This window comes from Pithys albifrons, chromosome 3 (genome assembly GCF_047495875.1).
Source record: "Pithys albifrons albifrons isolate INPA30051 chromosome 3, PitAlb_v1, whole genome shotgun sequence".
Classification (NCBI taxonomy): domain Eukaryota; kingdom Metazoa; phylum Chordata; class Aves; order Passeriformes; family Thamnophilidae; genus Pithys; species Pithys albifrons.
Window position 1 is genome coordinate 55753690 of NC_092460.1, and position 17164 is coordinate 55770853.

At 42.6% G+C, this 17164-nt stretch overlaps 1 protein-coding gene across 1 annotated transcript in view; it reads right to left on the reverse strand.

The window, feature by feature from the left end:
* Positions 1–3028: 3028 nt before the first annotated feature.
* Positions 3029–17164, reverse strand: part of PLXNC1 (plexin C1) — a 71404-nt gene continuing 57268 nt past the window's right edge. The window contains exons 24-31 of the mRNA XM_071552082.1: positions 14150–14204; positions 13072–13103; positions 12876–12983; positions 10813–10976; positions 10252–10399; positions 8270–8410; positions 8105–8179; positions 3029–6428 (exon numbers count right to left, since the gene is read on the reverse strand). Of these exons, the coding sequence (XP_071408183.1) occupies positions 6324–6428; positions 8105–8179; positions 8270–8410; positions 10252–10399; positions 10813–10976; positions 12876–12983; positions 13072–13103; positions 14150–14204 (828 nt within the window). The 3' untranslated portion in view covers positions 3029–6323. The remainder of the gene's footprint in view (positions 6429–8104; positions 8180–8269; positions 8411–10251; positions 10400–10812; positions 10977–12875; positions 12984–13071; positions 13104–14149; positions 14205–17164) is intronic.

The window sequence follows — 17164 nt, forward strand, 5'->3', positions numbered from 1 at the left end:
CTCAGCCAGTCTGCAGACAACAGGAAGCTCTGTGGTACAGTTGACACAGCAGGAGGAAGCGATGTCATCCAGGGGGACCTGGACACGCTTGAGAAGTGAACACACAAGAACCTCATGAAGTTCAACAAGTCCAAGTGCAGGGTGCTACATCTGGCTTGGGAGAATTCCAGACACAAGCACAGACTGGGAGAGGAAGTCATTGAGAGCAGCTCTGTGGAGAAGGACTTGGGGGGGGTCTTGTGGATGAACGGCTGGACGTGAGCCAGCAGTGTGTGTTCGCAGGACAGGAGGCCAGTTATGTCCTGGGTGGCATCAAAATAAGAATGTCCACCAGGCCAAGGCAGGTGATTTTCCCCCTCTACTCTGCTGTAGTGAGACTCCACTTGGAGTACTGCATCCAGTGCTGAGATCCCTGGCACAGGAAGGACATGGACCTGTTGGAGTCTAGAGGAGGTCACCAAGACAATTAGAGGGATGTAGCACCTCTCCTGTAAAGACAGGCTAAGAAAGCTGGGGATGTTCAGCCTGGAGAAGAGAAGGTTTCAGGGAAACCTTATTATCTTCCAGTACCTAATGTGGGCTTATAAAAAGGGGAGAAAGGGAATTTTTATATAAGCAGAGTGTCAGGACAAGGGGGTAATGGTTTTAAACTGAAAGAGGGCAGGTTTAGATTAGGTATTAGGAAGAAATTCTTTACTGTGAGGGTGGTGGGGCACTGGAACAGGCTGTCCAGAGAAGCTGTGGGTGCCCCACCTCTGGAACTGATCAAGGCCAGGTTGGATGGGGCTTTTGAGCAAGCTGGTTGGTCTAGTAGAAGGTGTCCCTGCCCATGGCAGATGGGTTGGAACTAGGTGACCTTTGGTCCCTTCCAACCCAAACCATTCTTTGACTCTGTGAGCTACTGCCAAGGTGTGCACTCCTTCTTGGTAAGTTTTGTTTTTCAATATTTTTCTAGAAAGTTAAAACATGAAATGATCTCAGCACACACACTAAAAATTTATCAAGGTTTGGGTTGTTGAAAATAGAACTGACATATAAAAATTTACATGATTCGTTTCATAAATCCTTTAAAACTTACTCAATAATATCCTCTTCTTCAATGTAAAAGTTACTGCATGTTACTCTGGGTTGCTGATATGATTGTTAACAATGCTGTACTCCACATCTAGGTTGTTATTTTGATGTTCCCATGTGCATAAAGATGAGATTTTTAAAGTTCTGAAAACTTTTATTTGTTGGCCTTGACAATGTGCCTCTTGTATTTTTATAATAGAAATAGGCAATGATTGTTTTTTTTATATTATATAGCAGAGATAAGTATATCAAATTGTCTTCACAATATGAAAATGTAAATTTGCATTTGTTGCTACACTAATTTGTTTACTTAACTATTTATTCAAGACTGATTGTATTTATTTAAAAATTTCTTTTTCATTCATTATCAGTTCAGTGACAGAAACTTGTAAAGGATCTTTTGTTTGTTGGTTTGGGTTTTGTTTTGTTTGTTTTTTGTTGTTTTTTTTTAACAGATAGTGATAACTTTCCTGGAATTGTAGGAATTGTTTTATCTGGGTTTATTTTTTTTTGTTTTGTTTGGGGGTTTTTTGTTTCCTTTTATTTGGTTTTGATTTTTTAATGTGTTTCAAAATACTGCAGCAGAAGTATGGGACAGTAAGAATATACTGTGCAATTTCTCATATTAGGGTATTGCTATTAGACTGTAGGAATGGACAGTGAATTACTACGTTGCATATGGTGACATTGGCATTGACTCAGCTTTTCTCTCCAGAGGCTGCTTTTTTGATTTTCCATACAGTGCAGAAGTATAAGGGTTTGTCCTGGCTCCAGCTGGGACAGGGTTAACTTGTGCACTAGGCAGGAATGGGGCATGGTTAGGACATGGAGGTTATTCTGTACCACCTCACGTCATTTTCTGGGGCCAGAGGAAGGCGTCCATTCCAGGTCCCATAGGCTGACAGTGTGGCCGGGTGTTTGCCAGGCTCCATGGAGCGAGCCATCCTGTGGGAATCTTTCCCCTCCTTTGTATGCTCTGTTATTAAAATTGTTGCTGTTCACTTTCTTATCCCTTTGCTGCTTCCAGTAAATTGTTCTTATCTTGACACATAGTCTTTACCTTTTGTGCCTCCAATTCTCCTCTCCATGCTGTTATAGGGTAGGGGGAAAGCAGGGCCAGGGAGTGAGTAAACAGTGCAAGGTTTGGAGTGTTTCAGTGGGAACACTAAATTTGGAAGTACAATTCCTAAACCACACTGATTTCTTGTGGACTTTGTTAAAACTTGTCTGAGGAAAACAGTGTAACTGTTGGAAGTAACAGAAGCGACTGCTGTCTCCTGCAGGATTAATTTGTGCACAGTAACTGTGCCTCAGCCAGCTTTGCGAAATGAGATGGTCACCAGCGTCTCCAAGCATGGTACGGTTGCAAGGAGTGAGCTCTCAAAGCCTTGTGTCAGTCTCTGCCTCTGGATGTGTGGGCCTCAACAAGGTGCACTCTAATGTCAAGGGGCACAGAGGGCAGTTTATATAACCTAGGGAAGACTTGGAGGGCGGAAGAAGGGTAAGGGAAAGAGGAAGAAGGATGGTCACCGCTGGGTTTGTGGGTTCCTTTTCCCACCTGGTCTCGGGCTTTTTGTGCAAGAGCTAATTTCCAGCCCCTGCAGCTCCTTCTCCTGAAAGAATGGTTATTAGGTTATCCTACTTTTTAGCATTCTTAGCTTTTCAAAAGTATCATCAGCCTCAGAGCCTTTAAGTAGTGCAGTTGTAGTGCAGCTCCTAAAGGCTGTGTGGAGGTGTGGCAGGCACTGCATCACCAGCCTGTCCCCTGGCCTGCTGCTGCTTTCCACCGGTGGGAAGGCAGCTGGGAATCCCCTCCATCCAGGCTCTGCAGGTCACTGCTCAGCAGCTGCTGTGTTTGAGGTCAGCACTTCCCCTCCCCAGCATCACTGTGACTGATGCTATATTGTACATTCCTTTTCCTGTACTTCCCAATTTCAGCATGATGGAAATGTGCTGTGCTGTGCTGCCCTGCATGGTGCTGCCCTAGACCCTTGCAGAGCTGGGGCTGCAGCAGCAATGCTTCCCTTCTGATGCCACTCCGTTCTTTGCATGACCTCAGATCGTTACCACCTATGCTTGCCTTCTTTTAACCATTTGAAAGTACACAGTCAAACTAACCTCCAAATGCTTTTATTCTAGATAAACCCATACAAACACCAACATGTATTTGTCATTTGCACGTTTTTTAAACCATTAATTTTAAACAACAGGTTAACTTCTGTACAACAGGAATTACTTTACACATTAGTAAGATTGACTTCAAACTAGATGACTGCAAAATAATGCTCTGTAAGCTAGTGTTAGAAAATATGCTGTTTGCTGTAACAGTTTGCCTGTAAACGTGAAAGTAAGTGGAAGAGAAGTTTGCTTTCATTTCTGAGAATGTAATTAGAACTGTTGGGTTGCCATAATACAGCTTTAGTCGGAGGTGGTTCTTTTTGTCCGTGTAACATAACAGCAAATGGCAGATACGGAAGGTGTGCCAATGTTTTGTGTGCTGACCCAAACCTACCAAAAGAGCCACAATCACTTAATTATACTTCACATCACTTCGTGAGATCCACTTGACGGGTTACAAAGTCCCAGCATGACTTAAAAATGGTTTACTAACGTGACGCTGTTTAGGAGGCTTGAATAAAAGGCAATAATCCTATTCCAGGCTGTAGGCAAAGCTACAGGGCCTGCTTCAAAACATACTCAATCTCTAGAAATCATTAAAGCTATTGTAGCAAACAAGCAGTAGTACAAATACAGAATAGGACTGATTTTCAATTCCTCATCAATATAAACACATATAGTGAAGCTCACAGGATCAGACCCACGCAAACATTATATTTTACAGCTTTTTGAGCAGAAATGTTGGACTTTGTTTTTCTGCCTGTACAGAAGGTTACTGTTGAACAAAACTATCACAGTTTATTTGAAATGCATTGCCAGCAAACACCTGAAGTGGAAGGGAACTGTCTGACTGGAAAGAGTAATCTGCTCATGCCTCTCCTTCAGTATTAATTACTGTGCTTTTTTATTTATTTGATGTTGCTTTAAAGTGTTAGATTAATAAAAATCAAGCCCTTTCATACAGGTATTCCAAGCTTAAGTGCTAGTCAAGCCATGGTCCACTCTTTTAGGACAGAGGGCCACATAGGTTATGGTTGGGTGGGCTTTTATTCCAATTAAAATTGAACTTATCAAAATACATTGTGCCAGGCAGAGAACTGCTGAAAGTACTGCAACACTGTAGTGCAGTTTCCTGAACAAAGCCATACATTCCATCAAGTATAAAGTGTAAACTTAATAGCGAGAGTAAGACTTGAATTAAAAAAAAAAGCCATCACAGTATGGGTTGGTTGGTGGCTGCCCTCTCTGGTATGCAAGAGGTACAACTTGTGCAATCACATAGTAGGGAGGGGGCAGGCCAGCAGGCAATGTGTTTTGGTGTTTGCTTTTTTCCATGTTAACAGCCAGCCCTGCTTCTGCCAGAGCCTGGTTAGCGTGCGCTGGTGCTGGCCAGCCATGTGCCATGGGATTGTGCTTGGTACCCAGCTGCTCTAGCCTTTGTGCCCACACCAGACAGTGGTGGCAGTGCTGGCCTGCAGCTGCAGGGCTGCTCCAACACAGCAGCACAGGGCAGGAACCATCTGAGCGCTCTGCTGCCTGTGAGCCATCTCTGGCTGCTCACAGCCCCAGCACTGCCTTCTTATACCAACCTTGGGCCACCCTGCCAAGGCAGGTGACAGCTCTTCCTCCTCCTGTGGCCCACCCCACTACGCCACTCACCTCCAGTGGTGGATTCTTCCAGAAATGTATGGAAACGTTATCTCTTGTGTCATCAATGTCTTACCTCAAATCTAAGAGCACGTGATAGCCTCAGCACAAGCCTCCTGTGACTGAAGCAGAGTCCACGGTGACAAAGCATTTCAGCCCTGTAGCAGAGAGTAGGACTGTGCTGGTGCAGCAGCAGAGCTGGAGCCACAGCTGCTCCTCCACGGTTTTGTTCAGCAGCCACTGTGCCAGCCTCATCCCAGCAGCACAGCCATGTGCCTGCTTTCCAGATGGGCTGACTCTAGCCACTGATGCAAATGTAATGGACGCCTTCCTTTTAAAATGGCCAAGCCTTAAAAAGCCCAGCCAGACTAAGGCAGACAGTTACCCCTCCCCACCCCAACCCCAGCTAGCACATTAGTATCAGTTTCTCATACAGTCAGAGATTACACCAGTCCTCCTGTTCTTCCATAGTATCAAACCAACTTTCTTTGACCTGAAAAAACCCCCACAAGCTGGCTTTAGATTTGTGAGGCCCTTGTACACAGACAGAAGCCTGGCCAGGACTGTCAGCACTGGTGCATGGGCCAAACATGCACCTGAGTACAGGTTTATGCACCAAAGTGCAGCCATGGGCACCTACTTCATCAAACCACAAATGTTTTGATGCAGTGCAGTTTCACCTATGAAGCTGCTCACAAGTGTTTAGCAGCTTATTTAAGGATGAAAAGGTAGAAATGTAAACACAGACAGGTCTGCCAAGCACCTTTCTCTGAAAGCCTCTCCCCGCCTCTTCCCCTCTGTGGCTGGCTTCACTTCGTACACAGAATTTCTAACCTAAGGAAGATAAGTCCTGCCACGTGGCATTTGGCCTTCAAACCTCAGATCCGCTTTTTCTGCTAAACACACTTATCTGAAGTGTCACTTTGGTGCCAGGTTTTTGTTGTTACTTTCATGTTTGTTGTTGTTTTTTTTTTCTGAACAGGAACCAGTGAACATTTGACTGGAAGGAAGGAAACTGCAGCTGACCCGTATTCTGAAGCCGGAGCTCACCCTCACAGTTTGCCAAGCTGCTGAAAGGATGTGGCGAAACATCAGCTTTCCCTCTTCAAAAAAGAGCTAAGCAACTTGCAAGTTCACATGGGCAACTCTGAACTTACAGTGTATTTTGCACATCTCCTACGACCTCGTTTTAAAGTAAGCAGAAAGCTTACCTGGGCAGTAATTTTGAACCAAAGGGTTATGTGTTTTCAAGTACCTAAAAATGCTGGCCCTGCCAACACTAGATTCACTTTCACATGCCCATGTTTCAATATGTAACCCTGCCCATACTTCATTCCCAAATGTAGATATTACTTGGAATGGTCAGAGTGGAGAAGAGTGTCCAAATGCTTCAAACCCTGTACATATAATCAGTCTAAACAGTTTCAGGAGCAGTAGCACTAATTTAAAATTCCCCACAGTGATGCTGTGAGTCAGTGCTCTGCTCAAAGCCATTTGCATTTTTTCTTTTCATCAAATAAGGCTTTTACTTGCTGGAGCTGCTTCTGGACTTCTTCAAAACCCCGTTCTCGCTCGAGTTTGCTGACAATCTGTTAACAATTAGCAAAAGAGAGAATAATTTTTTAATGCTTGTTTTACTCACTGTTTTTTAAAGCCTGCTTTTCTGTATTCTTACAACTACTGGCAGAAAAAATCCATCTGAATGCCTGGCTTATCTGTAAACATTTGTTTCTGACTTTAACACTTTATTTTGGTAGTTTTCCTTTCAAGTCATTCTGATCACAGGATTTGCAACACTTCCACAAAAGAATGACTGAGCCAAGCAGAAAAAACAAAAACAAATCCATCACATGCTCATCTCTCAAAGTGTGAGGCAAGGCCAGTATTCTAGTTTTATCCTAGAGAAAATTTGCAAATGATATTTTATTTCTCTTCCTCTGCCCTATAAACTCAGGGCAATAAACTGCTTCTCTTCCTCTAACTCACCTACTTGGCCACAGCCCAAGTGATAGGAACTAGTGCTGTCTGAAAACTCTTTGCTGGCAACTCTACAATGGGATAGAACTCAGCAAACAATGAAGGAGGTTTAGCTGCTCTCATTCAAAAGCCAGAGGGAGGAGAGCAGAGGGAGGATTTCCATCTAAGGATGGGTTAAATTTAGCCAGTATGAGCTGCAAAAAAGCAAAAATGGGCACTAAGACTAGAAACTACATTGAATTTTCCTGTATCGACAATTTTAATGAGCTTAATAAAGTGTGATGCCATTCTGAGTATCATCCCAAGCTTCTCTTAAAAGGCAAATATTTGATGCTGAATCCAGATAATTTGAGATGTTAGAGATCAGAAGTGGCAAGCCAGCTAACAGGTGACTGAGAGCTGGATGATTACAGCAAGTGCTGATGCTGTGCTGTTGGGGATGAAAGAGAGAAAGGCCTGGTTGCTGGGAGACCCAGACAACCTGCTGGAAGTGGTAAGGAGGCCTTCAGGCAACACACCCCAGCTGGCTCTTATCTGAGTCCCTGCACAGGCACAAGCATACTCCTTGCAGCCTCTGTTAAGGATGCCAAGCAAAATAGAGTGGAGAATCCTATCATGCAAAGAGGAGTGCAGGGATTTTCTTAGAAAGCAGCTTAGAGGTAGCCTGTGACTAAGTGCTTTCAGCTGAGAAAAGATTTCTTTTGTTAGTAATATTAGGGACTGGAAGCTATAACTGCCTCTCTTTAAGAGAAAGGCTATTAGAACAGAGTATTAAGAGGGCAATGATGGGAAAGGAGCAGACACCTCTTTCTGTAAGGCTGAGTGTGCTCTGCAGAGGTGTTTGTACTGAATGTTAAATTGAGAGCCCTGGTGCTACAGTCTAATCCAATTTCTGAATCTCTGGGGAAATGGAGCGCATGCACAGGAGTTGTGACAGGCATTTGCAGAGACAGTAAACACAGTGAAACAAGAAGCCTAGACTATACAGGAACTTCCTCAAAACTGTAGGGAGAATTTTGTTTCTAGTGTCTCTGTGAAATACAGCAGTGACAGTAAAGGTGCACTTACAAACCTTTGGCCTGTGATGCCTCAGAGAGGTGGGGGCTGCACTACTCTGGCCCCACACAGCTCAGTGGAAGCAGCAGCGCTATGGAGGGCCTGTCTCTGGAGGGGCACCCAAGAGGTCACACATCAGGCCAGTCCTTGGTTACTTTGACAAGCCCCACTTTCAAGCCCAAGCTAGTAAGTTAATGTCAAGGGCTTAAGCAGCAAAACCAGATGTGCTTACCTCATCATAGTATTTCACTATGTATCTGTAGATTTCAAACAAGGCCACTTTCTCATTAAACTCATTTTCATGTTTCTAAAACAGAAAATAGTTCTGGTCAGATAGTTCTCCTTTTTAAAAAATCTTAACATGAAAACAAATGAAGTAGTTGCTTCTCAACCATACCTTAGATTCCTGAGCTAGAAATTCTTCAACCTCTGCTGTGGTCAATGGAGGCAGATCCCTGATGGCTTTGTAGTATGCTTTCACCTCTTTCTTATAGAGTGGAATGTCCTTAGCATAGAGAAGTTTATTTGTTGGTGCTTCCTTAAAAGAAAAAATGAGAAGCCTTGTCGCTTTCCACAGCACAGATTTCCTAGGGTTCCACCTCCACACAGTTAATTGCATCTAATTGTATTTGTGTGACTCATTTTTTCTTTGCGGTGGTTATATGCACAGAACCAACGTTATGAAACAAAGATTAAAAACCAAGGCAGGATCTTAATAATAGTGCATTGTGACAGTTGCCATAGAATTATTTCTATTGGCATCAGAAGGGATGACCATTTGTTCCTCAGACACATTTTTCTTTCTCACTTCCTCTTTATATCTCCCCAGACCTGAAAGATTGTGAAAGCTGAACTAAGAGGCCTGAGGCCAATACACTATTTATATACAGGATTTAGCAGTACTGCTTGAAGTTCCCCTATAGTAACACACCAGACAGTCTTGCTAGAAGTCTTGCTAGACCCTGTCCTGGCAGAGGTTCCCCTAAATCTCTTTGGTCCCTACTACTCCTCTCCCTCAGGGGTTCGAGACCATGGAGAACCGACTGCCAGACATGCACAGCCAAAGGGGATTTTTACCCCAAGACTTCAACAAGCCAGGTCAGCACTGACATATCTGGGAGTTCTAGGCTCATTTGGAGAAATAAGTGCTGATATTAGTAGTAGGAGCCAAAGCCCCACCTGGAAACCATATTTTCAGACTGTAAAACTGGGGGTTGGTAGTTTCCTGTCACTGCTCTGGTTTAAATTCTGGGGAATAAACGACATGTGATAGATATCTTGTCACTACTGTTTCCACTGTATGATAAAGTGATTTAAATGTTTGTTTTCCATATGGCTAAAGGATGTTTTAAGATAGAAGGCTAAAAAAATCATGAAAGTAAACACATTTTAGTACTAAAAGTTCAAGAGATGTTTACTGCAGTGCAACACTTAATCAGGATTCAGCATCCCTTTTCAAATGGCTAATGGGGGCTCTTGTATCAACAATACTTCACAACGTATGTCAAGCACAAAAATCTAACCATCATGCTCATTTGCAGTTTTTTATCAAGGAAGTGATGTGTTAGCTTCAATTTATGATACTTCAATCCTAAAATATGACAAATAAGCACATTATTTGCTATTTACCTTTAACAGATGAGCAGCTGGACCAGATCTCATAGGAAATTAATCCATTGTTATCTAATTTTTTTTATGCTAAAAAGTCTCTAATGTTTTTTTTTGGTAGTATGAGCTTGAACAACTGCTTCCTGCTTTGGTCCAAAGAAAAGGAAAATAACCTGGAGGAAAACTACATATTTCTGATGCCCAGAGTTCTAGATGCTGTACTAAAGAGTTTCTGAATTTAAGATATCTGTACTTGTTACTCCAACAAATAATTTTCCATATAAAAAAGGGAGTAGCTAATACATGTGGGAGGAACTGTTTCAAACGTCAGAGCTCTTTCAAATACTCTTACAGGTTTAATAACTTACAGTGTTTGTTTCCTGCACATGGGTGTATGGCAGACAAAAACCTGAACTACTTCTCAAATAATGTTAGTACTCTTAAGACCTTTGTTTAAAAATCCTTTGAAACATCATTAAAATCTTACAGTTTCCACTTTTTTCCACATATTGTGCAAACATACTGTGCAGAAATGAACTGCAGAGAAGACAAGCAGCAGTTAATTATAAATATGGCAGTCTCATAGCTGTATCTGTGTACTTGTGAATTCTTCAAAGCCTCAGGTGACAGACCAGCGAGGAACAGAAACCCTGCTTAATGCCCGTTTTGCCCCAAATGTCAGCAGATCCAGAACTTCATCACCTGAATCGTTATACTGCTGAAAAAGACATTGGTTGAGAAATTAGCAGAAGACTGGAAGGGCAGCATTACCTTCCCCAGGGTCTGTTCTGCTAGAGAAAAGGCATCCATGAAAGCCTGTGCAATTACAGACAAACAGCCGTCTATATGTGAAGTCTTCTTAATATCAAAGACAAATTGGGGATTCTTCAGAATGTTCACCCAGAAGCGAAGAGGAAGACTAGACAGAGAAAGAATAAGCATCTTTAACCACTCAGGGAACACAACTGCTTTAAAACTGCACTTGCACTCATGCAAAAAAGCACATTTCTGGGCTTCTTATTCATGTTTAAAAAAGGGATCAGGAATAAAGGCTACAGACTGAACTCCTCAGTCAGGCACCCATCTTCAAATAATGCTCTTAGCTACTTCTGAGTGTGAAGTCAGTATGCAGACTTGTAAGGCCTAGAAGCTATGATGGTTTTTGACAGTATCAAATCAATACACTAAAATTACTGTGATCCACAAAGCCAAACCATATCTTATTCCCAGACACGCCAAATTGTATTCTTCTGATTACAGATGACCCACTCCATCCTTGCAAGCACGTTTTCAGAAAGCACATGTGCCCCTGTGCATATCCCATAGATCTACCTGTTGGTCTTCCAAATGTGGACCACATCAGGGTCAGTAATTTTTTTGCTCTCAGCCTGGGCATCCAGAAAGTCAAAAAAGTACTTGATGGCAACAGGTGCTTTATTGTTGGGTAAGCTCCAAATGCTCCTGAAGAGCTTTTCAACAACGGAATGAATTGCAACCTGAAAAGTAACACAATGAACATTTTGTCGTTATTGCACAAAAAAAGAATAGGATATTTTATCTCAGAGAGCTGAGCATGCCCCAAGACAACACACACTGCTTGTGGCAAACATCAAGGCCGTAAGCTATTGGAAAATGAGACAGTCAGTAACAAAAATGAAACTGTAATACACCACAATGAGCTGCTTTCAAATGTCACACATTCTATTGCTCTACCAACAGAAGAATTGTGGTGAACCTTGTGATAAATTTTATGTGCAAGGCATCAATTGACCAGCAAAGGCAACATCAACTCTTGGGATGTTGTTGGCACTGTTACTAAAGGCATTTGGAACTTGTGACTGGAAGTAAGAGGGAGGTGAGGAAAAGCAGTTCAACCAGCTTCCTAGGACACTGGTCTTCATGGTGCCATCTGCAAAACATGCTGAACACATGTGCTCCTCAACATTTCACAGCCAAGCGGCTCTGGCACTTGATCTAATTCTAGGTTAACAGCTTTGGGTGGTATAGAAAGACACTAATGCTAGAGAGAAGAACTGAAAACTGGGTATTTCTGATACAGAAGTGAAGCTATTTGGCTCACAAAAGCAAGGGCTTGGTTGATGATGGAATCACTGACATAATCAAAGAGTATTCATAAGAAGAAGCAAACAAAGTCAAACACTGTTTTGTGCCTTTTTTCTTCACTTCTGTTCTGAAGCTCAGTTCATCCCAATCTTCTCTCAACAAGAAGGATTTAAGCACATCCCAGGGTCTTGATGCACTACTGGCCAGTTAATTTCAAGTGGTAAGGTCTGCAATTGTGTGTGTGCATGAATGGCTGAGAGAGAGAGGGAGAGGGACACGGTGCGATGCAATTTCCTTTCATGTGCAGTGTATCATAGGTGGGATTACAGAGAGAAGGATATCTCAGCCCTGCTGTTCAGAGCAGTGTCCCATTTTGGAGACGATTAATTCAAAGCCCTGCAAAAGGACTGTTTCCTAAAAGCCTGATCTTTTCTTGTGTACTTCAGTCTTCCACCATAAGACATTACTGGTTTACTCCAGCAGTTCCTGAGGGCTCATGTTAGCTTTCACAGCTAATGAGAAATGACCAGTCTTCACTCTCACTTTTGGTGGTGTCCCAAATTACTTCAAATGTTATCAACAACCTAATTAAATAATGATTGATAGATTTTTAAATGCAAGAAGGCATTCAGGCTTCTTGTATTGCACAGCTCTCAGTGTTGTGCACTGATTAATATTTTAAGCAATATGCTGTTGCAAAGAGTTTTATAATCATTGTTTTTGCATTAAGTCAGAAACAAGATGATTTTACCAGAGGGAGTAAGCTGGGCTTATTCCTAAGGAATGCACATTGTATAAATTAGGTGATTGTATTATAAATCCTAAGTACCACATTTTTACAATTAATCTAGTTATTTTGGATCCTTACTTTGAAACCCTGGTTATTTAATTTCATGGGCAGTATTTTGTGAAACTCAGGCTCTGGAAGTTTCTCTAAGCTAGGCAAACTCTAGAGGAGAGTGGAGAGATTATTGACTGAAAGCTCTCTCCAGAGATCATTCTTGCTCTATGGGACTCAGTGGTAAAACTCCCTTTCCGTAAGCTCAGTAATTACCTTTTTTCTTTAACCTGAGAAAAACGTTGTACTTACTGAGGAGATAGAGAGTGTAACAATTTTAGAATGCTAGTAATAGAAAACCTTAAATGTGTCTTTGCAAATGGTCACAATCCATAGTTAGCACAGTGATTTTCATATGCTACCTTTTCATTTAACATTTGATATATACACAGGGGAAGTCTGCATAATTTCTGCTTTAATTTTTATTTCTGTTATGCCAAACTAGCCAAGCCCAACATTAGCCCTCCCCCAAAATAAAGCCTTTACAGTTTACCTTGGTTGACAGAAGCTTTGTGAGATACATTTCTTTCACTTTGAATTTTTGCTTTCCTTTGTGACCTGCTCCCTTCACATCTTTGTTTGCTTCCGAGTCTGGTAAAATCTGTCATGAAGAGATTAGAGCAATTACACAGATACAAATACAGCTCAGTATTAAATCTACCACTTAGCAGTGTAATGACTTGACTCACCAAATGACAGTGCTCATCCGAGTAGTCCACATCTGAACAACAGAAAGCAGAGAGCAAACAGGCATTAATGAAACACAGGCCTGTGAGTTCTGCTGGGCACTGGAGCCGGCTGCCCAGCATGATGCCAGCCAAGCAGACTCAGTGCCATCCCTTCCTGCCTCCAGTGTGGGGGAAGCCTCTGAGAAATGTACAGGCTCTGTGTACCTCCCCAGTGCCAACGTGTAGCTCTGACCACTAAGCTAGGGCATCATTCCTGCTGCTGCTGGGGAAAGCTGGCAGCAGTCACAGCTCCTCTGAAAGGAGGACAAGAGACAGCAGTTGAGATGATTGCATTGGTTTAGTCTCCAAGAGTACTCAGTGCAGGTGGGCTGAGGTCAGGCTTGAATGCAATGGCTGAGAACAGACAACCCTGTTCTTGCTGAGGGAGAAGGCAGTGCTATCTCAGTCAGATGCACTTTTCTCCTAACTTTGGTTGCTGAAGGTAAGCACATGTTAGGAGCGTTTCTTCCAGGGGCTACAGAAAGTTCTCCCCTGAGCCACCAGCTGGGTGGGAGCAACTTGCATCACAATGGCAGGTGAGATGAACAGACCCCCTTACAAGCTCCCTTTAACTCCTGACCTGCTGTTGAGACAGCCAAGCCAAAGTTTTCAGAAACACAGTCAAGAAGATAAGGAAAATTACCAATCTTTTGTCTGTCTCTGGACAGTGCACCACTATGTCTGTGATATTCAAATCTGGGCAACAGAGAAAAGGACATTCTCTGTGCTAGTGTCAACAGTCAGCACTTTGAGTCATCTGGGCTTCCCTGTCCTCTTTTCCTGCCTATAAGCCTGTATCTCTATGTAATAATTTGCTGAGGACTGTAAGTCCTTCTGTCCTCCTCCATGCCTTCTAGGCCAACTGTGTCTGCCAGAGGCCCAAAGTCAGGGTAACGTGACTCTTAATTTGGCTCAAGTATATCAAAGTACCAAATTTTCTGACCTCCTGTTGACCAAGATACAACCTGTCACAGCTCAGCTCTCTGCATTCCCAGTCATTCTCTACACAAGTTTAAATAGGTTGCAGTTCCTCTGTTACCTGATCGGATATTTGCCTTCTTTTTAAAGACTTTTATGGTTGCTCCATTTGAAATCTGAAAGCAAAAACAAATATATCATGCTGAAACAAGTCTAGAATTCATGAAACTCGTAGTTTCATTTCCTCTGTCCTTCAGTCCGTGGCAGCACAGGAACGTGCCAGCCTCCTTCGTTCCCCCTGCAATGTGCTTGGCTTTGAGCAGGCAACCAGGGCTGGGCTTTCAGGCATGGGCAGCAGCTGCAGGCTGTTAGCCTTATCTGGCAAGGTGGGAAGGCACCTCTTCCAATGAACCAACCTCGAAGACCTTTCCCTTTCTTTGATTTTTCTGGTTCAGTCCATATTTGGGCATTTTCATTTTCATGTACTGCTTTGTGGTGTTTCTGGCACCCATCTTTCCATAGATTGTTCAGGCTAAATTCTCTGGCTCCAATGCAATAGGATCTTATGGGAAGGTGAGGCAGGGAGATGAATACAAAGATAAATTCTCTTCTGGTCCCACTTCCCTCAGCTCAGTCTGTTCTCCCCATGTCCTATGGAGGGCCCATGTTGAAGGTCTGGCCTGGTGCTCCCAAGAAGTATTTTCAAACTGAGCAAAATATTTATACACCATAAGATCAAGATCAGTATCTTACCACTGTGGGATTTCTAGGAAAAATCTACCTCCTCCTTCCCTGAATTTATAGTGCTGCCAGGATGTAAAGTATTATCTTTAAAACAAACTGGCAAGCCATGCTTTTATTGTCAAAGAGTAACTAAAAAACAGCTCCCACTGAGAAGTACACCACTGCTCTGCTGTCAAATGTTGAGTCTTGCCAAGAGCTAGTACACTTGCCTCTGTAATTACAAAAACAACTGTCCAGTTCTAGAAAGGGATCTCTGCCAAAATAATTTAAGTGTTTTTTAAACCTTGGCAGCCAGCCTGGTGTGAGAAACCAGTTTAAACATTAAGATACTCTATCAAAAGCTGTGTCTTATGCCAAAAAATCTGCACTTACATTTGCTCCTGGAAAGTAAATGCAATCTATTTTATATGTATGATTTTTTGCAGGGATTCCATTTATCATACAGAGTTTCAGGCCTCCTTCAGGTAACACAGGGCACTTGAAAACCACACTACAAGTGGCAATATGCTCTAAAACTAGCTTGGGAGGTGAAACAGACACCCAGGGAGTCGTCCTACTTGGCTCTGAAGATAGATAAACAGGAACAGGGCTACACAGCAGCTTACCCCCTTCTCAGAGCTGTGTGGGCAATATGCTGCCTTCATTCCCTCTCCAAGAAGTGGGAGAGCAGCTCAGTGCTGTTGGCTCCTGTCCTGAGGGAGACGGGCAGAACTGAGGGGGAGACCCATGCTTTCCTCCAGGAACCAGAAGCATTGCTGCAGTGCAGCCATGACCAAAGCCCCCAGTTTAGGTTTTGGTTTGGGAACAAATTATGCTTTTAGCATTGAGTGGACTATGCTTTCCTTTCTTTATCATTACTGCAGCAGCCTTACTTGCTGTTTCTTTCCTTGTGATCCCATTAAACAACAAAAAAAAAATTAAAAAGCCCTTATTTTTGTGTCCTGCTGTCTAAATCACTTTTCATGGTGGGCTGCTCCCATTGACAACTTAAAACATCTTTGTTTTTTCAAGTGCATTACTGAGGGGGACAAACCAGGAGAAGGGAGATCACTCCAGATCCCACATAACATCGAATACAGCTACTTTACAAAACAGAAGATGTAGTAGTGTGGGTCTATGCCTCTTGCTTGTTCTTCAGCTCTCCTGTCCTCACTACCATCCAGTTCTTGCCAGTCAGCTCCCTGGGTCACACATTCAGATTTGCCCTCTGGGACTCTGCCTGCTCCTGGAACATGTGATGCTGCTACAGGTTGAGAAATTGGAGATCTGTGACTGGACAGGAGATCTGAAAGTGATTTTCTAGCTCTCTTCTTGCATGGTGAATAGGATGTCAAGATAATCAGCAACTTTCTTGTCATGACTTGTGGTTACTCTCATGGAATCAATAGTGCAGACATCATAAATAATCACATCAATAACTCTACTAGGAGCCAAAAATGAGAGCAAAAGAGGACACAGGTCAGAGACACGTGAAAGTCTAACAGTACAGTGGATTCTTTTCTTTTCACAAACACTACACAAAAGTGCAAACATCCCCTTCTTGCATATTTTAAAAATCAGTGTAGAAACTAAGTCTGCTTTTTCAAGAATGATTGGTGACTCTGGGACCTTCATAATACAACCCTCATGCTCCAGTATCTTAAATTTGATGGTACTTCTCAGTTTCAAACATCTGATTACTTTCTAGCATTTAAGGCTGGCAAACAAGAAGAAAAATTCAGGCTTGCCACAGAACTCTAGGCACCATTGAAATGTAAGTTGGAATTTCTCAAGCAATGTTCCTTACACTATATATGCAATGTTCCTTTTTCCTGCTAACTAGATGCCTTTACATTCCCTTTTGCATTCATATGAATACAAGAAAATAAACTAGATATTTTTAATGGCTAATACTTGCCACTAACTCACTGCCTGAAAGGTCACTGAGCTTCTGCCTAAAACATACACTATTTTGTCAGTGTCAGAAAAAATGAACTAAAATATCCCACAGAAATATCCAGCACAATTTTCTAAGGCAGCTGCTAAGCTATAATTAGTGTAGTTACAGCTTTGTAAAAACAACTGGGTCTCCTAACTTGCACCTGCCTGCAGAAACCTCAGCTGAAAACAAGGGCTGGGGCAAAGATAGCAGGGGATGACAGTGACCAACAGAGCAGACTTATTTGCCATGAGGTGTGACACCCATGACCCACACTGTGTCATGAGCTCAGGGTACAATCAGCGAGCACTTGCAATAGCTGCCTGTGGTAAAGAAGGAAGGTAAAGCCACATTAGACAGAAGTTCAAACATCAGATTCCAATCTATGTTGACCTTTGCTGCATAGACTCAAAATGCAACACTATAATGCCCTAATTTGTACAAAACCTCTACAAGTGGAGTGGAGGAGGTTTA